The sequence below is a fragment of the Primulina huaijiensis genome, unplaced genomic scaffold (genome assembly GCF_012295235.1).
Source record: "Primulina huaijiensis isolate GDHJ02 unplaced genomic scaffold, ASM1229523v2 scaffold20025, whole genome shotgun sequence".
NCBI classification, from domain to species: Eukaryota; Viridiplantae; Streptophyta; class Magnoliopsida; order Lamiales; family Gesneriaceae; genus Primulina; species Primulina huaijiensis.
In genome coordinates, this window is record NW_027351963.1 from 383224 (window position 1) to 397957 (window position 14734).

General features: G+C 35.6%; 3 protein-coding genes and 1 long non-coding RNA gene across 4 annotated transcripts; 2 read left to right on the forward strand and 2 right to left on the reverse strand.

The window, feature by feature from the left end:
- Window positions 1-37: 37 nt before the first annotated feature.
- LOC140966083 (uncharacterized) lies at window positions 38-442 on the forward strand. The gene is made up of 2 exons (XR_012173239.1): window positions 38-330; window positions 378-442. It is a non-coding gene; the product is annotated as an uncharacterized lncRNA (long non-coding RNA).
- Window positions 194-5720, reverse strand: LOC140966081 (acetyl-CoA acetyltransferase 2-like). Its single transcript, XM_073426407.1, has 14 exons — window positions 5562-5720; window positions 5032-5096; window positions 4105-4203; window positions 3823-3996; window positions 3634-3739; window positions 3167-3305; window positions 2616-2693; window positions 2471-2536; window positions 1883-1968; window positions 1259-1358; window positions 1033-1143; window positions 890-931; window positions 680-766; window positions 194-520 (listed from the first exon to the last, which is right to left on the reverse strand). Exons 2-14 carry the CDS (start codon window positions 5069-5071, stop codon window positions 431-433), a joined length of 1218 nt encoding a protein of 405 aa, XP_073282508.1. The 5' UTR covers window positions 5072-5096; window positions 5562-5720; the 3' UTR covers window positions 194-430.
- Window positions 5721-7375: 1655 nt separating this feature from the next.
- Window positions 7376-8979, reverse strand: LOC140966131 (uncharacterized). The gene is made up of 2 exons (XM_073426483.1): window positions 7792-8979; window positions 7376-7477 (listed from the first exon to the last, which is right to left on the reverse strand). The coding sequence occupies exons 1-2, from the start codon at window positions 8882-8884 to the stop codon at window positions 7443-7445; spliced, it is 1128 nt and encodes a 375-aa protein (XP_073282584.1). The 5' UTR covers window positions 8885-8979; the 3' UTR covers window positions 7376-7442.
- Window positions 8980-10592: 1613 nt separating this feature from the next.
- LOC140966092 (uncharacterized) lies at window positions 10593-14129 on the forward strand. Its single transcript, XM_073426421.1, has 3 exons — window positions 10593-10780; window positions 10884-10952; window positions 11442-14129. Exon 3 carries the CDS (start codon window positions 11528-11530, stop codon window positions 13724-13726), a length of 2199 nt encoding a protein of 732 aa, XP_073282522.1. The 5' UTR covers window positions 10593-10780; window positions 10884-10952; window positions 11442-11527; the 3' UTR covers window positions 13727-14129.
- The last annotated feature ends 605 nt before the right edge of the window (window positions 14130-14734 follow it).

Sequence of the window (14734 nt, forward strand, 5' to 3'; positions counted from 1 at the left end):
CAAACTCAGAACTACAGATATGTTAACTTTTAGCTGTTTGAATAAAACCAGAGTCAGAAAAGCTTACACGTTGGCAGCGTTTGAATAAAACCAGAGTCAGAAAAGCTTATACGTTGGTGGTATTTTACACTTGGTTTATTTGAAGACACTATCGAATACTTCATCTCAATTAAATGCCACAAAATCATGAGTGGTCAATTCACTTGCCATTAAAACATTCGATAGCTTCTACAATCGAAGAGTACAATTTATTCAACTTACTCGATGAAAAAAAAAAAAAACAAAAACAGAACCATGTAAAATCAAGAATACTTCATCTAAACTGGAGATGTTACAAACAAATCTAGTTCGCTTGGGAGCCCATTACTTCTATAGAGCCAGACAAATGCAGCTGCAGCCACATACTTACCAAAAAATGTTGGGTATCTGGTTACAGAAGCTCTACGACGAAGGCTGAAGCACCTCCTCCTCCATTGCAAACACCACCAACTCCGTATTTACCATTCTTCTGCTTCAATACCTAGACAATGAAATTTTATCATTTTAATGAATTTGCATATTATCTTGTTCCAGCAACAGATGTACTGATGGCCACCAAGCACCGTTATCCAACACAAATTTCAAATAGAATCGTGCAAATTAATTGAATATTGAATACTTGGTACAAGGGAAAACATACCCCCAAAAGTGTGACCAGGATACGAGCTCCACTGCAACCTAGAGGATGGCCCAAGGCTACAGCTCCACCGTGAATGTTAACTTTTTCCTGCAAAATATTTCATCACTAATTTCAAGGTCGATAGTTACATATATGGCATAACTGGCTGATAACATTTTGCAAAGAATGAAATTTAGTGGAGTTGAGAAAATTTGAAATTGGAAAACTCACAGGAGCAATACCAAGAAGCTTCTGATTTGCAAGAGCAACAACCTAGATGAGGATCACAAGGTAGATTAAGAAGTAAGAACAACAGATTCAAAATCACCAAACTATTTTCTCACTCAGGCAAATGAAGGTGCTTAATGGCATACCGCAAAGGCTTCATTAATCTCATAATAGTCTATTTGAGATGCTTCTAAACCAGCATTTGAAATTGCTTTTGGAATTGCAAGTGCTGGTGTAGTTGTAAATAATTCAGGTGCCTGCATAATGTGCTCCAATTTTAAGACTATACAATTGTATATTCAAACATTACAAGACTGAAAATGAGAAGAATTTTTTTTAGATCCTTTTAAGGTCATAAACTCACAAGATTACCTGAGCAGCATCAGCATATCCTGAGATCTTTGCAATGACATCTAGACCAAGCTTCACAACCTTCTCTCCACTGACTAAAATGAGAGCAGCAGCACCATCACTGAAAATAAAATTTTATTTCAACAGTCGATTAAAAAAAAATACCATTCAACATTCTGAGAAACAATGCTTAAAGAAAACCATTCAAGGAATTTAAACCACCCAACGCCAAGATAATTAGTAATTTAGTATGATTTTGGAAGACCCGTTAGCATTGGGTTCAATCCCTTTGTTAAATCAAAGTGACACATTAAAAATTTTGCATTAAACTTGAAATTCCTTGAATATAATTGAAAAGAATATCATCATGTATATTTCAATTACTGATATTTCTAAGGAAATTGCAATGAAAACAAGTTATGTTGCCCCATTTTACTTGCAACCAGTTAAAACACCACTAAAAGAAGAAAATAATAATGTAGCCATCACAGAAAAGTAGTGCGAAACTGAAATGTGGGGTTATGCTTCAATTCTAATCGATATAGAAGAGGATGAGGATTTTCAATCATTTTCACTAAAAAAAGAAGATAATATCTCCATTTCATTACATTGTAGTACAGCATAAAGTGATGAAGCTCAAAAAACCTTATGCTAGAAGCATTGCCCGCTGTGACTGTACCACCTGTCTCCTTAAAACTTGGCCTTAGCTTCTTCAATTTTGCAGCATCAAACTGACAGGATATAAAACAATTAGTAAAAACAATCTCTTTTATGAAGAAATGCAGGTATAAATCATGAGAATCTTGCATATGGATGTACACACACAAAAGATAATACTCTTCATCTTTCTAACTTGAGGATGGATGCCCATCCATATCACGTATGGAAAAAAACTGCTTTTTCTTTGGAGCCGCAACAGTTGCAGAAAAACTCTTTCAAGTCTGGAGGGGGGAGGGGGCAATTATCTTTTTTTCTTGGACATAGTGATTGACTTTTGTTAGGTCGATCAGGGACCCTTAAATGTTTAACTGATTGTATATACCTTTAGTTTTTGGATATCCATTAAAATGTTTGATTACTTAATAGACCTTAAAATTTCTCTGATATTTAAGTTACACTTGTAAAGGAGTGGGTTGACGACAGTGACCAAATGAAGACAAGAAATCTGGACAGAACTTGAAAGGCAAAACCTTGTATTCCAATGTAAACATAAGAACAGATGGGTGAATTCACCTTTCCCAAACCTTCATCCTTATCAACAATTGTGGATGGCTTTCCTCTACCCCCAGACACTTCAACCTGCAAGCACAAGATTACGTTTATAATGCCACAAAAAAAGACAAGAGCTATGTCACAAGCTATTATCTGGTTATCTTACAGGAACAATCTCCCATGCAAATGCACCACCATCTTGAGCAGCAATTCCACGCTCAAAGCTCTGAACTGCATAATTGTCCTGTGCAGATTGAGTGTATAAGTATCAACTCCTCTAGACATAAGCGACAGATTTTCTAACTGATAAAATCGAAGAAATGAAAGCAAAATGGTTATTTTCAACACAAAGTCACTTATTTTCCCTTTATGAATAAATTTTAAAAAAAACGCCAAAGAAGACGGTGAACCTCATATAGAGTCACTTATTTTCCACATCAAAATTTCCCTCGTCGTCACATCTCCCAACATGATCATTATTCTTAACTAGACCTTTTGTCATTTCCAAGAACACTCTATTATCAGGTTAGGTTTAAATGTAAAATATACTATTTTAGAATAATTTTATCCTACTAACTTGATTTTTCTAAAATAAAACCAAACATATAATTTATTCTCCTACTCTCCCGAAATTCCCAAAACAAAATTGTGATGTATTTTTTTTAAACAGACTAGATCGAATATATTCATCAAACCAAGGTAATAATATAAATGAACCTGCTCTTCTCTTGTAATATTATGGTGTTCAGCACATAATTCAGCACAAACTCCCATGCCAAAATCATTATAAACATCCCATAATCCATCTTTCAACATTCCATCAACAAGGGAATCATGTCCAAGTCGTGATCCCTTCCTGAAATATGAAGAGATCCAGGAAGTATTAATGCAAATTCAACAATCTTGATGCGACACTGATCATTTTCCAATCATTCTACCGGTAATACCAAATAAAATGAAGTTAGTTTGTTGTTAACGAAATCAATGGTGCTTTAAATAAAGCTGGCTTCAGGACAACCATCTATCTTTGGTCAATGTCATACAAGAATATGAAAAAAGAATGACAATAACACAAGGCTTGATAAAAATACCAAAAATAGTTTTGATTTCAATCTAAGGATCATTTTCACTAACAAGTTGCAAGAAAATTACAAAGCCAGTCCATTTTGCACTGGAGTACCAACCTTGCTTCTGCCAAGTACTTTGGGACATTAGACATGCTTTCCATGCCACCAGCCACAACAACATCATTGATGCCCAACTGGATACTTTGTGCAGCAAGCATTGTTGCTGTATTGAAAATAAATTTTATATTCTCCTGGATAAATGCATTAGTAGATTTTTGATAAATCATCAATTGATATGCATCAAACCTTTCATCCCTGAGGCACAGACTTTGTTGACAGTGGTACAGATCACCGTGTTCGGAATCCCAGCACCTAGTGCCGCCTGCCTAGCAGGAGCCTGTCCTAAGTTTGCACTGAGTACATTTCCAAAGAAAACTTCTTGTACAAGTGATGGATCAATATTTGCTCTCTTCAGAGCACCTAAAATCCAGAAGGTGAAAACAACATTATTAAGAAACAACGATTCTTATAATCAAAAGTATCAACATTTCCATTTCAAATATAGTGTGTAAAGGTTTGTAACGTTACATGCAATAGCTATAGACCCGAGCTTTGTTGCTGACAATGACGAAAGAGAACCAAGAAATCCACCCATAGGTGTTCGAGCAACTCCAACGATGCAGACATCTATAAACATTGTATAGATCAGATGAAAGCAAGCAAATACGTGGTAGAAAGTGTTTATTAGCAGAAGAGTTCACAGTTTGAATGATGATTATGTTGCATCAGATATAAAGAAACCAGATAAATTTAGGGTGCATATTTTTAAAGGAATTGAATTGCTAAAATGTACTACCAATATGCACCTCAAGATTTTAATAGGTCGGCAAGAAATAACATTAATTGAAAAAATTTGCATCCATAGATTTATTTACGAGTTTTATGTATACAGCCAAGTGACCCATTAACCAAATCCAGTGAGGTTTAAAGGCTATGGCTATAAACAGGAGTGATTCTACTTCATTTTCGACATGTTGGAAATAACAGGGCTTGAGACTGTTTGGACCAGGATAACACAGACCATGGAGAAAACCGAGACTTCGCAAAGTATTCAAGACTTCTGAATTCTCCTGACAAAAGCAATTCAGCGATTCAACAGGCCAAGTTTAGAGGAGTCGAATCAGAACATTGAAACTACAATTGCTGTCTACAGATTTTTAATGAAATATTTTAGTCTTGACCATGTAAATTTTTGTAGATGTCGGTGTAATATTTTTCCAATAGATTTTTTTTCCCAGGAACAAAATAGCTCCTCAGCGAAGTCTTAGGCTCAATGAAAAAAAGCGATATTCAACCGAAGCAAGGAAAATGAGGAAAACATACAACTGAAAGACTGACCAATCTACAAGATTGATGGACAAACGCCACAAGAAAGCTGAGGGATGGAAGCAACAAACGCTCGCAATAGCATGTATATGTAGCTGCTAAATAAATAAACAGCAAACAAAATGTTACCTCTAGGCTTAATTGAATCCCTTGCTGCAGCTGGAGCCATGATCAGCTTACTTTTGGTTTAAATTCTGTTTTGAAGTATCAAACAGAATTATTTTGACCGAAGACCACGTATTACATAGGAAGAACATTTTATATGCATGAGCTTTGATTTCTCGCAAAAAAAAAATGCTTAAAAACTGAATATACAGACACTCGCTAAGGTGAAATATACTCCCGACTAGCTATGGATCCACGATATTCTTGTCCAATTAACACAACAGGCACACCAATTCATTCACGCACACAAAAAATATACAAGCAAAATTGCAGATCTCTGTCACGTAATACGATCCAGTACCGCGAAAGCTCAAAAATGCAAGAGCGTAGCTTACAATATGCATCGCCGATCCAAAGATCCATTCACAAGCATAAGAACAAAAAAAAAACAGAAACACACAGCAAACAACACAAAATAATAGAAAACAATTAAAATTCTGGAACTCAATATCGAGATAATTACATCATCTCATCAAATGTAAATAATGGGATACCTGAAGAAACGGGCGGTAGAATAGAGAAAGTGAGCAACAAATGGAAAACACTGAGAGCTTGGTGTATATCTCGTCTATATATAGTGGTGGGTGAAAAACAACCGAGGAGGAGGCTCCACTCTGCAGTGTGCACTATTTCATGACTCGCGAGCTACGAGCTACGAGCTACGAAGGAAAAAAGCGTGTTTCTGGCTTTACCTACCAATATTTAGATATTTTATTTGGTGTGAACGAATTATGTTGGTCAAATTTCTCATTCCGAGTTAATCAATATCTTAAAATAATAAAAATAAATAAATTGGAAATTTTCCATGAAATTAAAATTAATCTTTAAATTTTTATTTTTAAATAGTTACTCGTATAAGAAAAAAATTTTATTGTCTTTTAACAAATTTATTTTAAAAAGATAATNTTTAGTCATTGTCCATGTTAAGGTTAATAGGATTTAAATTATTTTATTAATTATCAATCAATTGTATTTATATTGATAGAAATTGATGTCTTGTGTATTTATTTTTTTAGCTCATGTGTATTATATTCTTGTGACCTTTAGTATTAACTTTGTATTCTTTTTTCACTTGTTTTTATCATTCTTCTTCACTTTTTTTTAATTAGTTTCTTCATGCTTCTCTTTTTCTTCTTTGTGACATTCGTTTTTTTGTTAATTTCACCCTTTTTTCCTCTTTGTTGCATTTGTTTGTCGAAAGAGGTTTTGCATTCTATTACGAGGACTGTTGTATTTTGTTTCCTTTTTTGTTTTTCATTTCATTTGTTCACATGCATAATTTGTTTTACCTTTGATGTTTCGTGAGAGCTTGTAATTGATGACACAAATAAATTGAAGTACTTTTATTGTGCTTCACATTCTTGATCCATTTTTATGGGATGTCTCTTTATTGGTTAGTGCACTTTTTTCTCTCATTTGAGAAGAAAGGTAGAATATATATCTATATTAATTCAATTTTTAGTTTTGTCCCTTAGTTTTGTCTCAAAAATAATGTTAAATATGTAGAAATTTTGCTCTATTATAGTTGATAATGTTCAAGTCATTTTCATTTTTTACCATCTCCTATTCTATTATATTACAATCATGCAAATGAAAATACTTTATGATAGCAAGTGATTCATGTTTTTTAATCATGAGGCTTGATAGTTATAGGAGTTGATTTACCGATTTGGCATATAATCTTTTTTATCAATCATTAATGAATTTTTTTGCTAGATTTGAGATTATTTTGAAAAAAATTATAGAAATCGTTTTCCTCCATAAAATGGATGTTAGACGAAGCACGAGCAACATTTAATATGTGTTGGTGTTTTCTTTCAACAATAGAATTTTGTTGGGGGCGTTCGACACAAGAATGATAGTGTACAATGCCCTTTGTCTTAAAAAACTCAGCAAAGTTAAGCTCAGGTGCATTATCACTTCGAACAGCTTTAATACGAGCATTAAACTGAGTGAAAATCAGCTCACAAAAGGATGGAAATATACTGGACACATCAGATTTGTTTCTTAACAAATATACCCAAGTGAATCGGCTATGATCATCAACAATGGTCAAAAAATATTTGTATCCTTCGACTGATATTGAAGCAAAAAGACCCCATATATCAATATGAACCAGATCAAAAGAAAGCTCACTCAATACATTTTTCGAAACAAAAGGTAAACGCCTTTGCTTCGAAAGGTGACAAACAGAACAATGTGACAAATCCTTATGTGTTGTGCTAAATTTCAACTCATTGTTTACAACAGAAATTCTATCAAAATGGGGATGTCCCAATCGAAAATGCCACATATCAGTATTATTAGAGGACACACTACAAGAAAATGGCAGGGATACACCTGAATCTTCAAAAACGTAGAGGTTGCCAACTCGTCTACCCATCCCAATCGTCTTCGTGTGATGAGTATCCTGAATATGACAAGTATCATTCAGGAAAGACACTAAACATGGAATTTGATTCGTGAGAGAGCTGATAGAGAGCAAATTGAACTGAAAATCTGGAACATATAGAACATCAGTGAGATGAAGAGTTTTTGACAACCAAACTGTCCCAATATGTGTGACCGAGATAGTGAAACTATTTGGCAAAACAACCTTGGAGTCAATTTTCTTACAAGAGTGAAATGAAGACATATTACAACAAATGTCATGAGTTGCTCCAGTATCTAGCACCCAATGTTTATGTGATATAGAAGTAAAAGAAGAAGACAAAGAATTGATACCATTGAAACAAGATACAATAGGCCCTTGGTGCTGCTGTGAATCTGGAATGAATCCAGCTCCAGTCTGAAGTTTGGTGGTTAGGAAGTCAATGAGCTGCCTACATTGCCCTGCAGTTAGAGAATCGGCTGAAGAACTTTTTGGTTCTGGAGCAGGAGCTTGACATACATATGCTCTCCCCTTCTGTTGTTGCTGATTAAATTTTGGATGTCCAGGTGGGTATCCATGAAGCTTGTAGCACTTATCAACTGTGTGCCCAGAGAAATCACAATGCGAACACACTAATGTATCACGCTTTCCTCCTTTCATATTCTGAAACTTCTTAGGCGTAGGCGTAATAACCGAGGCTGGTGATGCAAGAGCCAGTGGTTGGTCTACCACTGCTTTGGAGGAATTTAAACCAATAGAACGTTGCCTTTCTTCTTGAACAACTAAGGCAAATACCTTCGATATCACAGGAAGCGGATCTAACATGAGTACCTGTGCACGAACCTGTGCGTATGATTCATTTAATCCCATCAGAAATTGCATAACGTACTCTTGATTGTGATAAGACGCCAATTCCTTCATCGAACCACAGGTACAAGTTGTCACAGGTTGATAATCCTTCAATTCATCCCAAAGGATGCGCAGTTTTGTATAATAGATGTTTACATCCATAGATCCCTGATGCAAATTAGCCAACAACTTCTTAATTTGGAAAATTCGCGGAGCGTTGCTTTCAAGGAATCGCTCCTTCAGATCTATCCAAACTTCACGAGCAGTAGACAGATACATTAAGCTATCCGCTATTTCTTTGCTAACTGAATTCAATATCCACGAGATGACCATGCTATTGCATCGATTCCATGCTCCATACAACATATCATTAATATGTGGCCGAATGATGTCTCCATCAATAAATCCTAGCTTATTTTTAGCAGTCAGTGCCATAGAGAACGATCGACTCCAAGTATTGTAGTTCGAACCTGTCAATTGATGAGAAACAAGCAGTAACCCTGGATGATCTCCATTGTGGAGGAAAAATGGGCTACTCGAATCCTCTGAAACACCGCGATTAAGCTGGGGATTAGCCATATTGTTGCCTTTCACCATTTGCGGTAATCGAAGGAGAAAAGAAAGGAAGAAATCAGAGACGCGAAGCTCTTCGCTCTGATACCATATCAGAAAACAGAAATAAAGAAGCGGAAGATTTTATTCTTGAACAAAAAATCAAGTCTACAGTAATACAAGTGTGTTGTATTTATAGACATATGTGGACATGTGTATTGACTAAAATAGACACACAATCATTTTTATTTCTATGCATATTCCTAATATTAAGTGTAATAATAAACTTTGGAATCATGAAAGTAGTATATAACAATGTTTAACAACCTATATATATTTTTGTAGCCTTTGCCCTTTACCCACCTTAAGAACAATCTGGTTGCTGTTTGGAATACGTACGTACCTTTCGTCATTGCTTTCTATTTGGGAAGCTCGAGCTGCTGCTTGCCGAACATCTGCTGAGGCTGATCAGAGATATATTGAACGGAAAAGGATGAGGGAAATTGAGGAAAATGCTCGTCAAGCGAAAGAAAGTACACCCAATGTTGGCAAATACATGCAAAGATAAGGGAGAACAATTGCAAGATAGCAGCCTCGGCGGGGGTATTAGGAGTCCCACAGGTGGAAATGACTCCTTATCAACTACCATACGACCAAACTGTTCCTAGTGTCTCCGAAAAGTGGGATGTCACTGGATTTTTAGGAGCTGACACGCTCTCTGAAGCTGTAAGATTTGTTCTTCTTCATCTTCAATTTTTCTCTAACTCATTTTCAAGCAATATCTATTTTTAGTAATGTATCCTTTACTAAAATTGGTATTCCAAGCGTCATGGACAAAAGATTTTACTTAAAAACACATGTAATTAATTATACGTAATGAGTATTTGGCTAATGAGTTGTTGTTCCTCTTTCTTTTTAAGTTTTATTATTTTATTACATATTGTTTATTTTAGTAATAAATTATTAATTTAAGTCTTCAACATTAAATTCATGATTTCGTTATTGGAAATTGATACAGGATTCTCAAATTTGACGGTCGCAATATTCGTATATATCTTTCGGGATATTGAGTTTGGTGGGGTTTAATGCTTTTAGGAGAATAACATTTTGCCAATAGTGAATCTGCTAGATTTAATTTTTTTTATTATAATTATATTCATACCATTCAATTATGTCTAAAATGATTTACCTGGATAACATGTTTTACAGACGATCACATTAACTCGAAAATTTACTGTATACCCATCACACGAAAAAATAGTAGACGCGAATTCCATCGTAATGCAGATTAATATATATTGATGGGAGGAGCACTTTGGTAAATTATTACAACGAAGAAAAAATTTCGACAAAACAAGTTTTAAATTTTTTTTAATTCAAATGAATTTTATTTTATTTTTGTTTCCAAAAAAATAAAATAAAAACTTTTTTTGAGCAAAAATATTAAATGTTTTTATAACCTAGTAACGTGTCGTGTCTGTTCTTAACCATTATCGTAATAAATTCAAGAATCAAATTTTGTGATTACTTTCCTTTTTTCTTTTTCTGTTTTTACTTTTCACTTTGAGTGCGCACAACGCACAGCGGCACACAATTGGCCATACCGGTATTAAATACTAATAACTGTACTTTCATCAAATTATATAAAAAAAAAATCAAAATAATAATAATCATTAATTTATATGAATATTTAATATCCAAAGGAAATTATATAATATTTTCTATTTATACATTTACGTGTTTGCATATTTTTAAACTGATGCGTTTCGCTGTTGCTATACGATATAATAATAATTATTATTATTACAATAATTATTTATTATTATTCTGCTCGGAGTTTGGACGGAAGCCTCCGCCGGTGGCTGCCGGCATTTTATGCTGGGGTGATTTTTGCTTCTCACATTCGTTGTACTTCCTAAATCTGTTTTTTTTTTTTAAATTGTAAGCAAGCTTTCCTTTATTTATTTACTCTTTACTGATGGTTTAATTTGCATTTGTATGATAGATTTGATTTACGAGTGTAATCCTGGGTTTTTTTTTGTAGATCTGAAGTTGATTTTGGGGATTTGGAAAGTTAAAACTTGAATTGATTCTTGCTGCTTTCCAAATCTCGGTGAGTTTTTAAATTTTTTATCTGGTTTTTAGTTTACAAGTTGAGCTGGAAATGGTGGATCGATAAGTTCTTCTGATGATTTATGCTTGTTTTTGAGATTATTTCTTTTAGATCTTCTGATTAACTTGAGCATTACTGATGATATTTTGGATTTTATTTTATATATTCTGAATTATCTTGAATTATTTGACTGGGGTAGGTTTACTTGAAAGGGAAAGTTTAGAGTTCTTCTACTGAAGTGTGGTTTCTGAGTCTGTTATGTTAGAAAGTTTTGAGATAATTGCCCATTTTCTGAACTAGGATTTGAGTTTGACTACACAACTGAAGACAGGGTGGATACATTTTAGAAATAAGTTGGAAATAATATTCGAACTTGGGTTCATGATGTCATTAATGCTCGAAATGATCATTTTGCATGAGGCGTTCAATCATCAACTGTTATTGTGGTCTAAATTAATATCTTATCATCTGTATCATTAAAATTTGCAGTGTGTGGTAAAGTTTTTCAATGGGACTGGGATCGTAAGCCAAGTTTTCTGTTGAGATTTTGGTTGGAATTTTTAATTTATAATATAATGGAGTCCTGCGTAGAGGAAGCTCACAAAGCTAAAGCGATTGCTGAGAAACAATTTATGGAGAGAGACTTTATGGCTGCAAAAAATTATGCTTTGAAAGCTCAAAAATTGTGCCCTGAGCTGGAGGGTATATCTCAAATGGTGGCTACATTTGGTGTCTATGCTGCATCGGTATCTAAAATTAATGGGGAAACTGATTTCTATTCAATTCTTGGAATGGACCCATCTACCGAGAAGCCCAAGTTAAAGAAAAGGTATAAGAAGATGGCAATACTGCTCCACCCTGATAAGAACAAAACCATTGGAGCTGATGGGGCATTCAGACTTGTCTCTGAAGCATGGGCTCTTTTATCCGATAATGTTAAAAGAAACTCGTATGATCAAAGGAGAAATTACTTTTTTGGGTATGGTGCTGGTGGTTATGACAACTGTTCCAAGTATCCAGCTTCTCATGGCAGACTCGATTCATTTTGGACTGTGTGTACATCCTGTCATGTTCAATACGAATACCTCAGGAAATATGTGAACAAGAGACTTACTTGTAAGAACTGCCGTGGTGTCTTCATTGCTGTTGAAACTGGGCTGGCTATGGCAAATGGTGCTTTCCAATACTCAACTCACTCCTATACGCCTGAGAATGGGTATGGGGGTCATGGTTGTGCTGCAGCATTTGCACCAACAAACACTGGATGCTGTGCACCTAATGGGGTCTTGGGACATCATACTGGATATAAATCTGAGTATGTCTCAAATATATCATTTCAAAGTAACTCATGTGGAAATGCTGTTGGTGTTGTGGATCATAATGGATTATCAACTTCTCGTGTCCTTTATCAAACCAATGGGGAGACAGACAAAATCAAAGCAAATGGAAAACGTCATACGCTAAAGGCTACATGTAAGATGGGCTCTAATGGATATACTGGTTACAGTGAAGCATCACAATCGAAGCGTGGCAGACCTGCAAAGAAGAGAAAACTGGATGAGGGAATCACTTCTACGAATGAGCAGGAAAGATCGTGTCCAAGCGTTGCTATGGAAGCAAAAATAGACAACGGAAATGGAAATTTAAAGCCAGCATCTAAGATTTCCACCACATCTGAGACGTCAGCTAGACGCTGTTCAGCTGCCTCAGCATTTGATGTTAGACAAATGTTAATTGATAAGGCGAGATCAGTAATCCTCGGGAAGCTAGAAGAGATGCGGTTGGCTTCAGAAGCAGCAGCGGCGTTGAACTCCGCAAAGAAAGCCGAAGCTGATAAATGCAGTGATGCCGCAAGAATAAACGGATCAATTGATACTGCACGTCAACCAGAACTGAAGAGATCCGTTTCTATGACAATAACAGTTCCAGATTCTGACTTCCATGATTTTGACCAGGATAGGTTAGAAGAATGTTTTAAACCCAAGCAGATATGGGCACTGTATGATGAGGAAGATGGCATGCCGCGCCTGTATTGTCTAATCCGTGAAGTCGTCGAATTGAATCCATTTAAGATACACATAAGCTACCTGAACTCAAGATCTGATAGTGAATTTGGGTCTGTAAATTGGTTGGATTCTGGGTTTACGAAATCTTGTGGAAGTTTTAGAGTTTCCTATTCTGAAATGGTGGAGCAAGTCAATATATTTTCTCATCTTCTGAGAAGGGAGAAGGCTGGTAGGGGAGGTTGTGTGAGAATCTATCCTAGAGGTGGTGATATTTGGGCAGTATATAGAAATTGGTCGCCAGATTGGAACAGAACAACCCCTCATAATGTAAGGCACCAGTACGAAATGGTAGAGGTTATTGAGGACTACTCTGAAGATCATGGCGTCTGGGTGACTCCACTAGTTAAGCTGGATGGATTCAAGACAGTTTATCAAAGGAATACGAACTCCAATGCGGTTAGGTGGATTCCAAGAAGAGAGATGTTACGGTTTTCACACCAGGTGCCATCATGTTCGCTTAAAGTTGAAGGGATGAACTTACCTGAGGGTTGCTGGGATCTTGACCCTGCAGCAACTCCCGATGAACTTCTTCAAGCAGAAACTGAAGTCCGCAATAATTCAAATTCTGGTTCAGGGAAGACCACTGAGACACCGGATGATCAATATGCTGTGGAACTTCATGGACAGTTTGCAGAGAAGTTTGACCAAAGGGAAAACAATGTGTCAAAAATGGGGCCTATGATTGCAAGCGAATCTTGCATGGAATAGATTACGACGGTGATGGTTCCTCGAAGAGAGAACATAATTAGAACAACGGCTGAACAAGCTCAACTGAAACAGTTCGATTGGTAACAAGTGCCAAGGTAATGCAGAAATCCATTAGTTTTCTAGAAATGCATCTTCAGTTCAGCTGAAAGACCGCAAAACGCGGAAATGCCGAACAAGGTAGAGACTTAATTTCAAGGGTCTTTGCGGTTTCTCGCTTTATTGTGAGATTCAGAGTGTATACAGAATTGAACTCGATTCTCCAAAATTTCAATGCTTGGAGATTGAAACTGATTCTTGTTCCCTGATGTTTAAGGGAGCTTTTTATTCTTCAATTCGCAACGGATATTCAAACTCATTGCCCCTTGTCTGTAGAATAAAACGTTAAATAGGGTTTTTCCTAACATTTCAAAACTGTTTTATTTGAGTGACTAACAATGACCGAGAGAACATGGACGTATTTCATTCAGTCAATTACATAGTTTGCACTTCTTTATCTTTATTCCCAGTACGTTAATTTTCACGGGGAGAAGAAACTGGTCAGAAGTCCACGCCGTTCCTACAGGTCCATCGTGTAAGAGAGAGGAGTTCCTGTTTCTTCAGTACTACTGATTATCATCCAAACCAATAATATATATGCTGAGATTAAAAAAATTGCATATTTTATGTTAAATTTTAAATAAAATCTAAGCTTCGGTCCATCTGTTTTTAATTTTCGATACAGAATTTCTAATCTTTAAGACGCTACTTCAGTTCTGATCATTTCCCTAAAATTATGAATTCCTCAAAAGGAGTAAAGATTTCAAATGAGAACATTCGAAATCCCCAATGCTTGGATCCAAAACCAATAAAATAAATTCACAACCGTGAAATCCAAAGATAATTTCAATCTAAACATAAAAAACGACGAAATTCAATTTCCATAGATAAAGATCGCATTGCTTTAACTGATTTCCTTCAACTCAAATGACCACGAACAATTAACCTGCTTGTTTAAAAAAACGTTGCACA